The 15966-nt window shown below is 39.7% G+C and overlaps 1 protein-coding gene across 1 annotated transcript in view; it reads right to left on the bottom strand.

Moving 5' to 3' along the window:
• The window catches only part of fam133b (family with sequence similarity 133 member B), a 40144-nt gene extending 25915 nt beyond the window's left edge, over nucleotides 1–14229 (bottom strand). The window contains exon 1 of the mRNA XM_028817096.2: nucleotides 14055–14229. Coding sequence (XP_028672929.1) covers nucleotides 14055–14078 — 24 coding nt within the window. The 5' untranslated portion in view covers nucleotides 14079–14229. The remainder of the gene's footprint in view (nucleotides 1–14054) is intronic.
• Nucleotides 14230–15966: the final 1737 nt, after the last annotated feature.

Genomic DNA, 15966 nt, shown 5'->3' with positions numbered 1-15966 from the left:
TTTTTTTTTTCAGGGTTGCCCATAATTATGTCTATCTAATAGTCATACTCTGAATTTAATTAAAATTGTACATCTGAACATTGCACTGTAAACTAGACTTAATGTGAAAAAAAATAAAACATTTAAACTGACGCTACTAATTTTCTGACAAGTACTTATAATTTTACTTGACTGTTTTAGCGCTTTGAGTACTGAGAAAAGCGCTATATAAATGTAATGAATTAATTATTATTATTATTATTATTATTAAGGGCATCTTGGACCAACCAAAAAGTATTGCAAAAATGTAAGTTTTGACTTCAGGCACTGCTTAAGATAGCATCAGCTTCAATCAAAATTGAAATATTAATATTTATTTAGATTTTTTTTTTTTTTTTTAAACACAAATGAATATATAGCTGTGATGTACCTTCAGTACTAATTACAGTGTTATCAGTTTACGACAGATATGCACATTCTCACTGCCATCAAAAATAGCCACTTGTGAAAACACCATGCTCAGATTTCACTACTGAGGACTGCATTTCTTTTCCATTGCAACTTTTCACTGGATTCTTTTACACTGTAAAAACCGTAAGAAAAATAAAATATATCAACATTCACTGCAAAACAATCTATACACTATTAAACATGTACTTCCAATTGATTAGTTCATTACTAAAGATTAATTTAAAGAAACATGAAGACTAAGTCATAAAATTTCAGTCAAATGTATACAATTGCTTTCTGAACCCCCAAAAGCTAAATTACTCAAAAAAAAAAAAAAAAGTACAAAAAAGTTGCAGAAACTAATTAAATTAGTTCCAGGATAAAATGGTTAAAAAAAACAAACAATCAATGGATGTGTAGATGGATTCTATGAGCATGTCAGTAGTAAGTTATCAAATTTTATGAATAAAAAACAAAGGGAAATTACAGGCACTACCTGCAAAAATCACTCCCTCAGGAAGCTTGCAAAAAGTGTATGTATGACAACATACAGCCATAATTAAACCTTTGAGATATATTCTGTACTCAAAGTCTTTGGAGAAGTAGAAGTAGTGTATTTAATAAAACAAATGAGTCAAGCAAATACAGTCATGGCATTATACAAGAAAGGTTAACAGTTAAATATTACAGACATTTTGTTACATTCCATTATGTTTGTAATGAAATGTAAAAATGAAATTTTGTTGAAAAACTTTACATATAGATGTAAAAGTAGGTCTTGCGGTATAGCAATGCTGTAGATAAAAATGGTACATAAAACCCCAAAGGTTTTTTTAAACTTAATTTTTATTTATTTTTAAACTAACAAATTCAAGATTTTACATACAAAAAAGCAAACTCTCTTTGACGCAGACAAATATATTGCAGCCTTCACTAGCAATGTGGAATATAGTACTGCAGATTTTGGACTTTGTCACCATTTTCAATCACTTTGCACTTTAATGTGCACATGTTGTAGAATGTAACTCACAAAAAACACAGTAAGCTCAGTTACAGGTAAACAGCTCAAGCTCTACTTAGCTATTTAGTTGAGCAGTTCCCAGAGTCCGAAGTATATGTTCCAGCACTGCCATTGGGGGTCCTAATGATCACTTTGTACAGAAAGCCTGTGTCATCCAATTTAAAGAGCAGCATTTGCAGCTGTGCAATAAGCTTTGTCACAAGTAAACAGCTAGATATGCATCCATCCATTTGGCTGAGGACATGAAAAACCTACTTTTCATATTTCACAACATCCTAAGTATGCCTTAAAACCATACTGCTTCAGGAAGTATAGCTGCTGGGAGGTGAAAGTGACACTCTTAACAATCACTCGGCAAAGACAGCATGTTTCTGCTAAGGGATCAACAGTCAGTTTGGTGGCTTTCCATGTCATCATTATACCTTTTCCAACACTATGAGGTATATGTCTTTATCAAAAACTATAGAATGTCTAATTATAAAGTCAACATACTGTACATACCAATAGGTCATTTTAGTTTAAACTAGGGGGCTCCGCCCCCTGCTCGCTTCGCTCGCCAACTCCTGGTGTTGGGTAACCCGAAATACATTGATGTATGTATGAGATATATTGGAGTGTAAAGGTGTAGATGACGAACAAAGGAAGTAAAGAACCCATAGCATGGCACATTAGAAAGATATATTGGAATATTTCTTTATACACAACATTTGTAGTAAAGATGGTGTGTTGTCCTTGAATGTGTTTTCCTTGGTATGGAGTATCTACAACTTTAACTTTAATGTCAGATGAATGCCACAGTATTGTTAGAATTTGATCCTGTATGTACTTGTGTAGACTTAGCTAATGGGTGACTGTTTATGACTTCAGCGACGTTTCTCATTATCAGCTCTGTGTATTGCTTGTTTTCAGGAAGGGTCATTCGTTGATAGATTGCGACATCTGGATCTAACACGTAGATTTGTGCATATTTGCATTCGTGATTTGGTTCAGGGTACACTGTTCCAATCCGATGTAATATTTGTCCACATACGCGAAAGCAGTATGGGCCATTGCCAGCTGTTGGCCTGATATTCACCCCGGTAGATGCAAAAGCAAATGAACTCTTGTAGGATCCAATGCAGTCCATAAAGTTTTTACTTTCGGGTAAATTGTTAGTTAGAAGCTTCCGTAGATATTCAGGAAAGTCATCTAAAGGAAGCAGTCTAACCTGACCCTTTTGACAACAACGTGTAAATTCATTAGTTGTATTGCCAGTTGTTTCCTCAGGGAAGTTAAGTAAATGACAATGATAGCAAATGATATTCATTAATCCTAATGAATGTTCATTAATAGTGGACTCATTACAGAATGCGTTGTCAGCTAATTGGCGGAATTGTTTAGTGGCTGTTTGTCGTTCCTTTCTCTGCCATTTATCTATTGCCTATGCTGTTTGAGAGGCGCGTTGTAGGCGCCTGCGTTCATTAATTGTATTCAGGCGGGCTTGTTTCTGTATGTCCGTCATGGAGCCGTGTCTGCTTTGCTTGCGGCATTTCAGACGCGCGTTGTAGGCGCCTGCGTTAATTGATTCTATCCAGGCGGGCTTGTTTGTGTATCTCCGTCAGTTGTGGTCTTTCGTTTTGAACCCATGCCTGCTTGGCTTCCGCAGTTTCAGATGCGCGTTGTAGGCATCTATGTTCATTGTATTTGTCCATGTGGGCTCGTGTTTGTAGCTCTGTTAGTCGAGCTGTTTGGTTTTGGAGCCGAGACAGTTTTGCTTCCGCGGTTTCAGATGCGCGTTGTAGGCGCCCACGTTTAATGATTTTATCCATGCGGGCTCGTCTTTGTAGCTCCGTTAGTTGATCTGGATTGTTTTGGAGCCGTGACCATGACTCCATTAGTTATCCGTTGTCCACCGTTAGTAATATGGATAACTGCACTTACTGTTAATACGGAGCATTTTCTGTGGTTGTACTGTTAATAATGCATCACTGTAATGTGATTCACATATGCTATATGGTTTGGACGTGTGAGGATGCCGAACGTTTAATACGGAGAGTTCATTTATTCTTATTACCCGGACCATGCTGTGTAGTGTGGACGTTTAGTTCAGAAGCGTGTTGTAGGCGCCTGCGCCTTTCGTACTATCTTTGTGGACCTTTGCGGACTCCGTAGTGTCTTCCGTTTGACTCTGGGGTGCAGTGCAGAATCCTCTTTTCTGTGTGGCGTTAGTTGAGCTCTTTCGTTTTTGAGCCGTGACTCCTTCGTTAGTTGGGCTCTTTCGTTTTTGAGCTGTGACTCCTTAGTTAGTTGAGCTCTTTCGTTTTTGAGCCGTGACTCCTTCGTTCGCGGTGGATCAGACTTCGCTTGCAGTTTATGAGACGCGCGCTGTAGGCGCCTGCGAACTATGTCTCCTGCGTCCATCGCCGTGTATCTGGGTCCGTGCCTTCCGGTTTACCATTCTCGTTTAGTAATATGGATCATTAGTGCTTTGTGATTTAAAGTACAGTAATATTGCTCCACTGTTATTTTATTAAGAAGTTTGAAACTTTTTTCTGTAAACTTAAGTAATAAAGCGTTATGCATAGCTCCATTAATGTGCAGTTTCAGTGCAAGATCCAACTTGTATAATCAGCCGGAACAGAACTCATTCTTAACCCAAGGGCTGCCTGTATTAAAAACAGTGAAATAATATTCAGTGATGCCTAAAATGTGTATATCTATTGAAAGATTTGGACCCATCACAATAATTTCTCCCTCCCTTTCATATATAATTAAATGAATACCTCTGTGTATGTAGTGAAACAAAAAAAAAAACATGTTCCTGAAAAGGGATGGATGGAAGGTCACACTGTATTTGTAAAATTGAGCTACACTGAAGCTTCTAGCTCGGAGAAGATTTGCGATTTTGAATTAAAAAATAGTTCAGTTTTGTCTTTGGACATTCATACTGAAATTATGCCATGGCATATATGCTTCTAGAGACTGGATTATAATAATCTACCTGAGGTGTCTAATTCAGAGAGAGACATTTTTTTTTTTATATAAATCAAACAGTACTCTTCAATTTTCCTGTTAAACAAAAGTCAAGTTTTCCAAGTGGAATTAAACAATGCCCATATACATAAAAAACTAACCCAATTTTAGAAATCTATATAGATCCATAAGCCCCTTCTTGGAAATACAAAGTAATGGTGTTTTTTTATAATAACAGGACGATAATATCCCTATTGACTGGCAGTTTCATATCTTTCTGAATATCTTTTTATATCCTCTTCCTGAATTATAAAGTTGAGCTACTTTTTCTTGTTCTTGCAGATCCTGCAGGATTCAGTAACCAATAAAGTCACTACAGCCCTGGATGAAATGCAAAAGGGTCCCCCAACAATTAAGAAGTTCATTGACTATTTATACACAGGCACTAATTACAATCAAAAAAAAAAAAGGCAGAAGTGTGGACACTTTCCTTTCACAGCCATTTCAAGCTGTACATGTCAACTTGCCAAACATTCAAGGATATCAGGACAATCTGTGCGATTTCAGTTACCATTATAATACTTAAGGACAAACACAATTCTGCAATGCTAAATAGCTTCCACTGACAACTATTCCTAAATAAAAGAATTATTTTTTTGTATTATTACTCATATTATCCAAAAAGACTAACAATTTACAAGTTTTGCCAAGTGTATGTAAATTTAAGAGTGCAATTGTAAATGCAGAGATTCAAATGACCCTTTAATTATGATACCACCAACATTTTCTTAACATCCATATTATCCATATTACTAACCGAGAATGCTAAACCGGATGGACGCAGGGACATCCGGCCATGGGCCGTAGCCGCAAAAAGACGTACTGCGCAGGCGCACCAAGAAATGAGGCTCCGCGAGAGGCGGACGCGACCACAGAAAAAGGGAGTGAGCACAGAAAAAAAGGAGTCAAACGCAGGCGACGCACAGCGCCGCACAAAACCCATTGCACACGAAACTAGCACACAAAAAAAAGAAGCCGCTCGCGCCCACCTGCAAGCCACCAATCCCTCCCCCCCACAGGCACCGGACGGGACACACACAAAGAGGACAATTCAACAAGCCCCTGGGACACAAAAAAAAAGAACCCAAAACCACCCCACCCACCCTACAAGCAACGGACGGGACACACACAAAGAGGAGGATTCAACAAGCCCCTGGCACACAAAAAGAAAGAAGAAGCTCGCGCACCACCAATCCACCCCCTCCCGCTCAGACACCGAAAAAGCACACGGCGCCGCACGAATCACAATGCACACGAAACGGGACCCACACAAACAGGAGGATTTAACAAGCTCCTAACGCAACAAAAAAAAGAAGCCGTGACCGCCACGCCAGGCCCATTAGAGACGAGACATGGCACACGAAACGTTCACAACAACGACGAATCAGACCCACTAACATCAATAAGAAGTGACACCCAAAGCCCCATTTCTAAAGGAACCGTCCATATTAAACATACGTCATCTCAACACCTTCACACTAGGCAGCATAGGTGGATCTCCTTACAATAAAGCACTATTAACCGTTCAACTGCAGAAAAGGCTCCATATTAACAGTGAGTGCGATCCTCCTTATTACTTATCCATATTTCGCATGCTGAGGAACAAACAAGTCATGAATACACGCTCACGGGTACAAAACGATTCGGCTCGGATAACGGGACCAAACACACGAACCCGCATGAAAAAAAAAAATACACGGCGGCTCATCTGCATTACATCCTACAATACTTCATTTGATTTTGCATCTACCGGAGTAAATATCATGTCACCAAAAGGCAATGACCCATACTGCTTTCGCGTATGTGGACAAATATTACATCGCATTGGAACAGTGCACCCTGAAACAAATCAAGAACGCAAATATGCACAAATCACGTCGGCACCTACAAAGCGCTTCTGAAACCGCGGAAGAAAAAATGTCTCGGCTCCAAAAACACATGTCACTCCTTATTCCAAATACCGGTCCCAATCACAGAAACATCGGTATCCACTATGACAATTCACAGTAACAATGCACGTGACATCCGTCTTGCCACACTATTAATTATAGATGAATGTACAATGGCATCCAGTCACTTACTCAACACCATTGATAAACTTCTACAAACGTTGATGAATAAGAATATTCCCTTTGCGAGAAAGGTACTTTTATTAGGAGGAGATTTTAGACAGTGCTTAACTATTACTTCACTTACAATCCGCTCAGCTATTGTTCAGTCCACCTTAAAATACGCGGACAATTGGCATTGCGTTGATGAATAATAATATTCCCTTTGGAGTAAAGGTACTTTTATTAGGAGTAGATTTTAGACAGTGCTTAGCTATTGCTCCACATACCGTGCGCTCAGCTATTATTCAGTCCACCTTAAAATACGCGACGACGTCATATAAACAACACGAGACCGAATTCCAATACATATACAGGCGCGAGACCTGACTGGTGATAATACAAAGAAACGAACAGTCCGCATATTAAAAGTGACTTAGATCCTACTTATTACTTATCCATATTCCTCACGATAAAGATCAAACAAGTCATCAACTCACGATCACGGATACAAAACTAGACGGCTCGAGTAACGGGACCACAAACACGAACCCGCATCAAACAAAAAAATTCACCTCGGCGCGCTTCTAAAACCGCAGAACAAAAAATGTTACGCGAACAACTGGCTTTGCTTTCTAAACATACACTTGGTACAAAACATGCAATTTCAAGATCCCGAATATAACAATTGGTTATTACAACTAGAACATTGTACCCTCACCAATACAGTTACAGGATCACATGCTAACAATACTGTTCTCATTCCTATAATTGACCTTACGAGTTCTGACCTAGAATTACCTTTTACATTGAAACGCAGACAGTTCCCCATTAAACCTGCATTTGCCATGACCATCAACAAATCACAAGGACAAACCATGGACAAGGTTGGCATCTACCTCTCTGAGCCCGTTTTTGGACATGGACAACTTTATGTTGCCTTCTCACGTGTTCGACGTTCATCTGACGTTAAAGTTAAAGTTATAAATGCTCCATGCCAAGGAAGACTCATTCAAGGACAGGACACCATCTTTACTACTAATGTTGTGTACAAAGAAATATTCCACTAAACCATTACTCTGTGCCAAACACTGTATTTTTGGCTTTCTATATGCATCATCCACACCTGCACACTATTCTATATCTAATTCATACATCTCACTCTTTGTCATGCCCCAACGCCAGGGGTTGGCGAGCGAAGCCCCCTAGTTGGCTAAATAAAACAAAATTTCTAAAATGTTTTACAGATAGCTAATGTTTTAGGTTGCTGTCACACCGTGTTCAGATCTTTGAAATCAAGTAATAACTTCTCTTTAGAAAATATGAAAACTAAGAATTATATGAGAAGTATAATGTATAACAATTATAATTATATTATTTTTAGTATCTCAAGGCTGTCACAGTAAGGGTGAACTCCCACTAGGCACGTTTGTTCCGTATCATGCCCAAGCGCAATTTTCCCCCCTTCCTATTCCTCTGCTGGCCTGCACTCACACTGTGCTGAATGTTCAGGGCCTGGGCACGTCATGACCATGTGACTTTGTGTAAAGCTAAAACAAGATCTGAACACGATGTGACAGCATGCATGTCAAAATGATTTTACTTATTTTGTGGTAGTTTTAGAGTCGTGTTGATTAGGATAATGCTCTACCCTCTTACAGATTTACTGAGTGTGCAGCGCAGTGTTTTGCCGTTTACTGTGCTGCACATCTGAGAAGGTTTTAAGGTGACAAATGAAGTTATGGGAGAAATTTGCAGCTTTACTTGCCAACTAAAATTCACGGTCATGTGTAAGGTGAGAATAAAAATATTAACTCAAATAGTATTAATAAAATGAGAATTGCACTACTTGACTTGTCGCATCATTGTCATCTTGTCTGTTTTCCATGCTTGGGCACGTTTAGCTATCACACTATTCCCGAATCCTACTGAACTGTGCTCAGGCCCACCTCTTCCAAGCGGACCTGGGCACAGTATGGTTGGCCCAGCACATAGTGATCACACTAGTCAAACAAACTAGACTTTGCAGGGTTACATGTGGACAAATATGCTTGGGCACGGAACGAATTGCCAGTGTGAGGACACCTTAAGAAGCACCAGTTTAAGGAACAGGACTGTCATGTAAGTTAAGCTAACTGGTGAATCTCAATTGACCTATGTTGGCAAGAGTAGGTTTGGGCAAGAACAGGCCCAGCAATGGATTGGTACACCCGGTTTGATTTTAAGGTTTAAGGTTTCTTTATTTAGTCATGTTTACACAAGAAAACATGAAATTTGCCTTCTCAGTTGCACCTAATAACAGACAGAATGAAATAAAACAAACAAATAGAACAAGACAGGTTAAGGTAAGGCAGTTAAATAATGCATATTTACACCAAAAAAAAAAAAAAAAAAAAAGGTTACAGTATATATATATATATATATATATATATATATATCAAAACCTTAATCATTATCTCCGATATTTCTTATTGAAAAGTCGTATGGCACAAGGAAGAAAGGATTTGTGTGGGGTATCCTTCCTGATTTACTGAAGTTTAGTTGTATATGTAATAGATGTCTGTCATCAGACGAGACGATTTCCAGTTTCTTTAACATTGCCCTCTGACACACACTAGTCAAATCATCTACACCAGCCCCAATAACTTTAGCTGCATACTTCGTAATCTGCTGGAGCTTTTTTGAGTTTTGGTTTGTCAGACTATTAAACCAGGCAATAAAACTGAAAGTGATCACAGACTGGACCAGACTGCGATAAAAGGACAACATGAGGTCCTTGTCTACTTTAAACAGTTTGAGTTTGTGGAGAAGAAATAAGTGCTGGTTGCATTTAGAGAATATTTTTTGTATTAGTATTCCAGTTAAGATTGTTATCTAGGTAACTTCCTAAGTATTTATATTCAGTCACTATGTCTACCTACTCCCCCAGAACTACAATGGGTGAACATACAGATTTCGATCTCTTAAAATCAAATATCTGGATTTTACTGGCATAGGCCCAAGCCAAACTGCTCAGTAGGCTCAATAATGGAAGGATGGAGAGACTATCATGGTACTGCAGGGAAGGAACATATTGTCCAGCAAGAATTTCTTTGTACTCTACACGCATAACTCTATAAACTTATACAGTAATCCCTCGCTACATCGCGCTTCCACTTTCGCGGCTTCACTCTATCGCGGATTTTATATGTAAGCATATCTAAATATGTAACGCGGATTTTTCGCTGCTTCGCGGGTTTCTTCAGACAATGGGTCTTTTTACTTCTGGTACATGCTTCGTCAGTTGGTCTGCCCAGTTGATTTCATACAAGGGACGCTATTGGCGGATGACTGAGAAGCTACCTAAACAGAGCACACAGTTAAAGTTCCTGTGTGCTGATTGGCTCAGCGACGGAGTGCTGCATTAACCAGGAAGTCTCATCTCACTCATTCAGCATTAACGTGCTCCTGCTACTGCTTCAGGGGCCGTGTCCAAGCGCCAACAGAAGATGCAAATGATTGCAGAAAAGGTAAAAGTTTTGGATATGTTGAAGGAAGGGAACAGCTACACCGCTGCAGGACATCATTACGGCACGAGTCCACGATTATTTTTATTTAAAAAGGAGGAAAAGCATATAAGATCTACAGCCGCAGTGTACTTTAACCAGGGCGCAAAACGAGTTGCAAGTGGATGTGTTAAGGCAGTAGTCTGGATGGAATCTGCTTTAGGGATTTGGATTGAAGACTGCCAGAAGAAGAACAACGGCGATGCTACACAATCGCCTGAAGAGGCTCATTTAGAAGATCTGTAACGCTCTCCTTTGTTGTGCAGTAAAATTAAACTCACGTTATCAGACAAGTCGTCGTGTCATTGTTGGTGAGTAACCATAATTAATTATCTACGTACAGTACTTATTACATGTACATAGTTTAGTGTCACTGTACACACATTTTACTGTATACAATTTTTCTTGCATTGTACGTATTTATTGCTGGTGGCCTGTCTGTCGTAATGGCTGTAACATATGTGATATCGGAGACGCTCGATATCTTTAAAATAATATTTAGGTTTTACTGTATATAAACTATGTTTACATACATAATTTCAACAAATCTTACCTAATATCTAAGAGAATACAAAGGGTTTATGCTGTATAATTGTGCGGGGAATGTTTACAATAGTGTGGGAGAGTTTATAAGGGCTTAAAATATATAAAAAGAACCATATGAACATATGGTTTCTACTAAGCGGATTTTCACCTTTCGCGGGGGGTTCTGGAATGCAACCCCCGCGATGGAGGAGGGATTACTGTATATGCCTATACTATTAAAGTCAGGAAAGATGACAAAACTGCATATATATTATTTAACTACTAGTTACGTGACCTGTCATAGAACACATGTAAAAATATTTTATTTCTCTTGCCCTATATGTGCCTTGAGCACCTTTCCTCCTTCAAATCCTCATGTGTCCATCCCTCTCTTGAGCTCTTCCCATAAAGCCCATGTCTTAGACTTTGTCATTTTGCAGTGCCTTGCTCGCCTTCAGTCTGCTCTGCCTTTTACGCCTTTACTCTTCCTCGTGTGTCTTAGTGATGTGTCGTTCGCGAACGAGCCGGCTCTAAGAGCCGATGCTTTGAAGCGAACGAGAGGAGCCGATGCCCGTCGAGCGGAGCCGAAGCTTCAGCGGCTCCTGCTCAGCTCTGCTGAAAATCCATTCGGCAGGGGCGGGACTTTATTTATATGGGCACACAGAACATTGGCTCATAATGCCAGCTCGTTCACTAACAACACATCGGACTAGGATCGTACCATTATGTGAAAGAAGAAAGGGGGGCAGACGCTCCGAAGACAGCGAGTGTTGGTACAGGCCAGGTACGCTCTGTGTACCTGTCGCTGCGACAGACAAGGAGCCAGATTTAAATGCAAGCGCATCATGAAGAAAAAAAAAGAGTGAAGAATTGAGTGAAAGCCGAAAAAGAAGCAGCATCTGGCTGCATTTCAGTGATACTGGAGACTGCAAAGCTAAGTGCAGAATTTGTAATATGAAAATATCCGTTAGAGCAGGGTCAACAACAAACCTAAACAGACATATAAGAACCACCCACCCATCCGTGCAACTGGAGGAGAGCGTGCCCTCTCTCCTGCCATCCACTGAGCCTGGAAAAGAGCCAAGTACTTCTGCTGCAGCATCCACTGTCTTACCGAAAACTGCAGGTATAACACGGTCTTCAGTTCAAACCAAAATAAGCACATTTATTCCAAAACAAATGACGCCAAACAAACAAATAAGTGTCGATGAGGAGCTGGCCAAAATGATAGCTGGCGACTTTTAACCATTTTCCATTGTGGAGGACAGAGGATTTACAACTTTTGTACAGGCCTTAAACCCCATGTATGTTCTCCCTAGCAGAAAAACTTTGTCCCAAACAATTATTCCATAACTATATATCTGAGGATGGACTACAACACTGTGCTTTCAGAAACCACTGCTCTGGAAAAAGGTAGCATTTAATGACAAAAGAGCTGTGGATGAGGCATTTCAAAGAATAAGTGCAGCAGCAGCAAGATGCAACCCCAGCAGCCTGTCTGCTCCTCCATCAGAGGGCCAAGAGGAAGAAAATGGAGCAGGGGCATGTTCACAGGAACCACAAGCTTCTGCTGTGTGGAGGCTCTTTGATGAAAGAGCAACAGGAGATGCTGAGGTCCTATCTTGAGGAGCACCTCATCCAAAGATCTGAAGACCCAGTGAGCTGGTGGGAGGCCAAGGCTGCAGTCTACCCACGCCTGTTTAAGGTAATGGTAGGAAGACTTTGCATTGTCGCTACATCGGTCCCCTCAGAAAGAGTCTTCTCAAAAACAGGACAAATAATCACGGAGAGGAGAAATCGCATCAGCCCATCTAAGCTGAGGCATCTGGCATTTCTGAATGCCAACCTGGCCTAAAAACTTTTATTCAAAGAGTCATAGTGTTGTGTTGTTGTTGTTGAGTTTGGCCTTTATTTAATTTGTTTGCTGTGGTTTTGTGTTAAGCTGTTCATTTAAAGCTTTTATTAAAATGTTAAACAATAGTAACTGTGTATTTATTGTAATGAAAAAATGCATAAAATACGTAATGTCTGAAAACAATGAATAAGAAATTGCTTAGGCTATACACAAACCATTCATAATTGCTTAATTAGGCTAAAATATAAGCATCCAAGTGATACTAAACGAAGAGCCATTCGGGAGCCGTAAGAGCCGGCTCTTTAAAGGGAGCCGATCCAAAAGAGCCGAAGCTTTGAAAAGAGCCGGAGTTCCCATCACTAGTGTGTCTAACACTCACACTTCCTCTTTCAATTGTGTCACCAGAGCCAAACAAGACCAATCCCACAAAAGCCAAACTGACCAATCAGATTGCTCAGAGGATCCCAACACACACACACACACACACACACTTTAGCGTTTTATTATATAGCAGACACATTTATAGGTTAGTTACATTCTTGAACTCTACACAATACTGGGACACTGCACTGTAAAAACTGGCACTTTCCTTCAGAGGAGATGTAAAACCAAAGTCCTGATTCTCTGTAGTCAAAAAAGATCTTTAGGCGTCTCTTGAAAAGTGTCCTGGCTAAACTGCCCACCACGGCCTTGTCATTCTGGCCAACTAAACATGCCGTCCCTAACTGGCTAACTCACTCTTACTCACCCCTTCACCAGCTCACAGCTACTCTGTGGTGAGCGTACTGCCACACGAATGGCTGCTGTCATCATTCAGGTGGACGCCTCCACTCCCTAGGCAAAGCGCTATACAAATGTCATTAAGTATTATCAAGAGGCAGCAATCATTACATGGCTGTGTATCATCAAATTCATGTCAGGTTTCTTTAATCGTGTGATACTTAAATATTTAGAATATTCGTTGTATTTTACTCTTCTTTGCATACCAAGAATTTGAACTGATGGGCGAGTGGTTTACAGTGAAAACCCTTCACCACAAGGCCACACGTATAAAAAAAAATACAGAAACAAATTACTATTTCTTAACGTGCTCTTCCAGCTTAATCTGCAGATTTTAAAAATGTCTGTCTCAAATCTGACTAATTTTTCTTTGCATATAAAATACATTTCAACACCCGTTACTTTATACAAGTGACAAATGAAATGAAATAAACGGAATTAAGCGGGTCAATAAAAGTTTCTAGATACACACATTCTAGCATCAAGGTTGCGACATAAAAACTCTTTTAATATGCAATCAGATTCATTGCTCGGACGATTTCAGACAATGGCTTTCCACCCGTGCAAATTTTGGCAATCTTCTTAAAATAAACAACTACTGCACCATAAAAATCCGCAGAATTTGTAAGACTTTACACTTTCTTTCTCTCTTTTTTATCCACTTAACTACGTATTAATTGCACGACATAAGTTGGACCAGGCCTTTAAACACCGGACTCGCGTAACGCCTACCACCTCAAAGTAGCGCTGTGTGCTTGAGGGCACATAATCTGCTGCGGCTGTCAAGGCCAACCAGGCTAAATCCTACGTTTTACGCAACATAATAAAAGCATGCTTACCACTCGGTTATCTCTTTTCCCCATGGTCGGGAGCACAATTTTCAAAAACAATCCAACATTTACTTAAAAGATTAGACACATGGATGCTACTAAAAAAGAACTGAGCTAAAGGAAAAAAATGAAAAAGAAAAAGTAAAGCCTGCGCCAAAAGGGCAACACTGCCGTCTACCGGCTAGGTCTCGTTTAGACCGCGCGTTAGTATTGGCGGGCCGAGATTATCAACTAGACGCACTGCTGCCATCTACTGGATTTGAGAGTGACTACATCCAGGAGAAGTAAAAATAAATCCTAATGAAGGGTTTAAGAGGGTTCAGAAAACGGGAATAGATAAGATTAGTTTAAGGAGACTTCATTATCCCAGAGGGAACTTTGTTTGTACAAAGTACAAAACATAACACATTGTTACAAGTACACACACTCAAGATCAATACAAAGAAGAATAATCACCTTTAACAGTACACAAAATAATCATTCAAAATTTAGCACTTGGCATCATTCTTACAAATAATATGCTTTAAACACGTAATAGCTCTAGTAATAAAAGAGTTCTGAAATCTGTTTCTCTTTAACCTCGGAAACGAAAATCTCCAGCCTGATGGTGAAACCTGAAATTGAGAAAAATGAGCATGGCGTCTATCTGACAGAGCTGAGTTGGCCTTCTTTCTAACCAGTTTGTAATACGGTTCAGTGACAGAGGTAAGCTGCTCATTTTTAGAATTTTGTTAATATTGTTTATATTCTTAATGCTGAGGTTGCCAGACCAAGAGATAAAAGCAAATGTAACAACAGATTCAGATTCATTAAAAAGTGCCACTATAGTTTTGTTGACTTTAAATCAATTGAATTTCTTTAGGGAGAAAAGTTGCATCTGCCCTTTTTAACAAAATATTTCTGTTTAGTCTGTTATCAATGATTGCCCCTAGATATGTGCTAGGCTCCACCATCTCTACTGTCTCCTTTTTGATTGAAGTTTTAATTAAAGTCTTTCCTTCCTGCAAAGGTTAAAGAAAGTCCATCTCCCATCAGCCATGCTCACCACCTTCTACAGAGGGACTACTGAGAGCATCCTGAGCAGCTGCATCACTGTCTGGTTTGGGAATTGCACTGTCATGGATCGCAGGACCCTGCAGAGGATAGTGGCGACTGCTGACAAGATCATTGGAATCTCTCTTCTTTCTGTCATGGACATGTACACTACACTCTACATCCACAAAGCCACCAGCATTGTGGCGGACCTGACACACCCCTTACATAAATTATTAACTCTCCAGCCATCTGGAAATAAATACCCACACATTCAGGCCTTCACAACCAGAAGTAATAGTTTCTTTCCTCAAGGCATAGACTCCTAAACACTCAGGTACTAGACTGATAACACATACACAACCTTCCCACTAACTAGATCGTGTCTTTATTTATTAATATATTTTTATCACACTGCTAGTTTCTTCCTACATCCAGTGTCATGTTTACATTTGTTCCTTCTATTAAGATATTGTCACATGTTGGCACAACCTGTTACTTTTTTTTTGTACCTGTAGATGTCATAAATGTGTACTGGCTGGTGCTGCACTGTCTTTGTTTGCACCACTGTCTGCAGTGTTTTCACAGGCTTGCGCACATGCACTTTATGTTAAAATGTGATGTTTTTTTCTGCAGTCCTGTGTTCTATGTAGCACCGTGGTCCCCAAGGAACACTGTTTCATTTCACTGTGTATTTTAGTAACTGTATATGGCTGAAATGACAATAAAAAGCCATTTTAGTCGGGATTCTTCTGTAATTAGCAATGAAGGTCTTTCTTGGCCCACCAGTCCCTTTGTGTTTACTGAGCTCACCAGTGTGTTCTTTCTTCTTAATGATATTCCAGACAGTTGATTTAGGTCGTCCTAAGATTTTACCAAGGTGTGCAGT

Source organism: Erpetoichthys calabaricus, chromosome 13 (genome assembly GCF_900747795.2).
Source record: "Erpetoichthys calabaricus chromosome 13, fErpCal1.3, whole genome shotgun sequence".
NCBI lineage: Eukaryota > Metazoa > Chordata > Cladistia > Polypteriformes > Polypteridae > Erpetoichthys > Erpetoichthys calabaricus.
The sequence above is the reverse complement of the archived record's forward strand: the minus strand, read 5'-3'. Positions and strand labels throughout refer to the sequence as shown.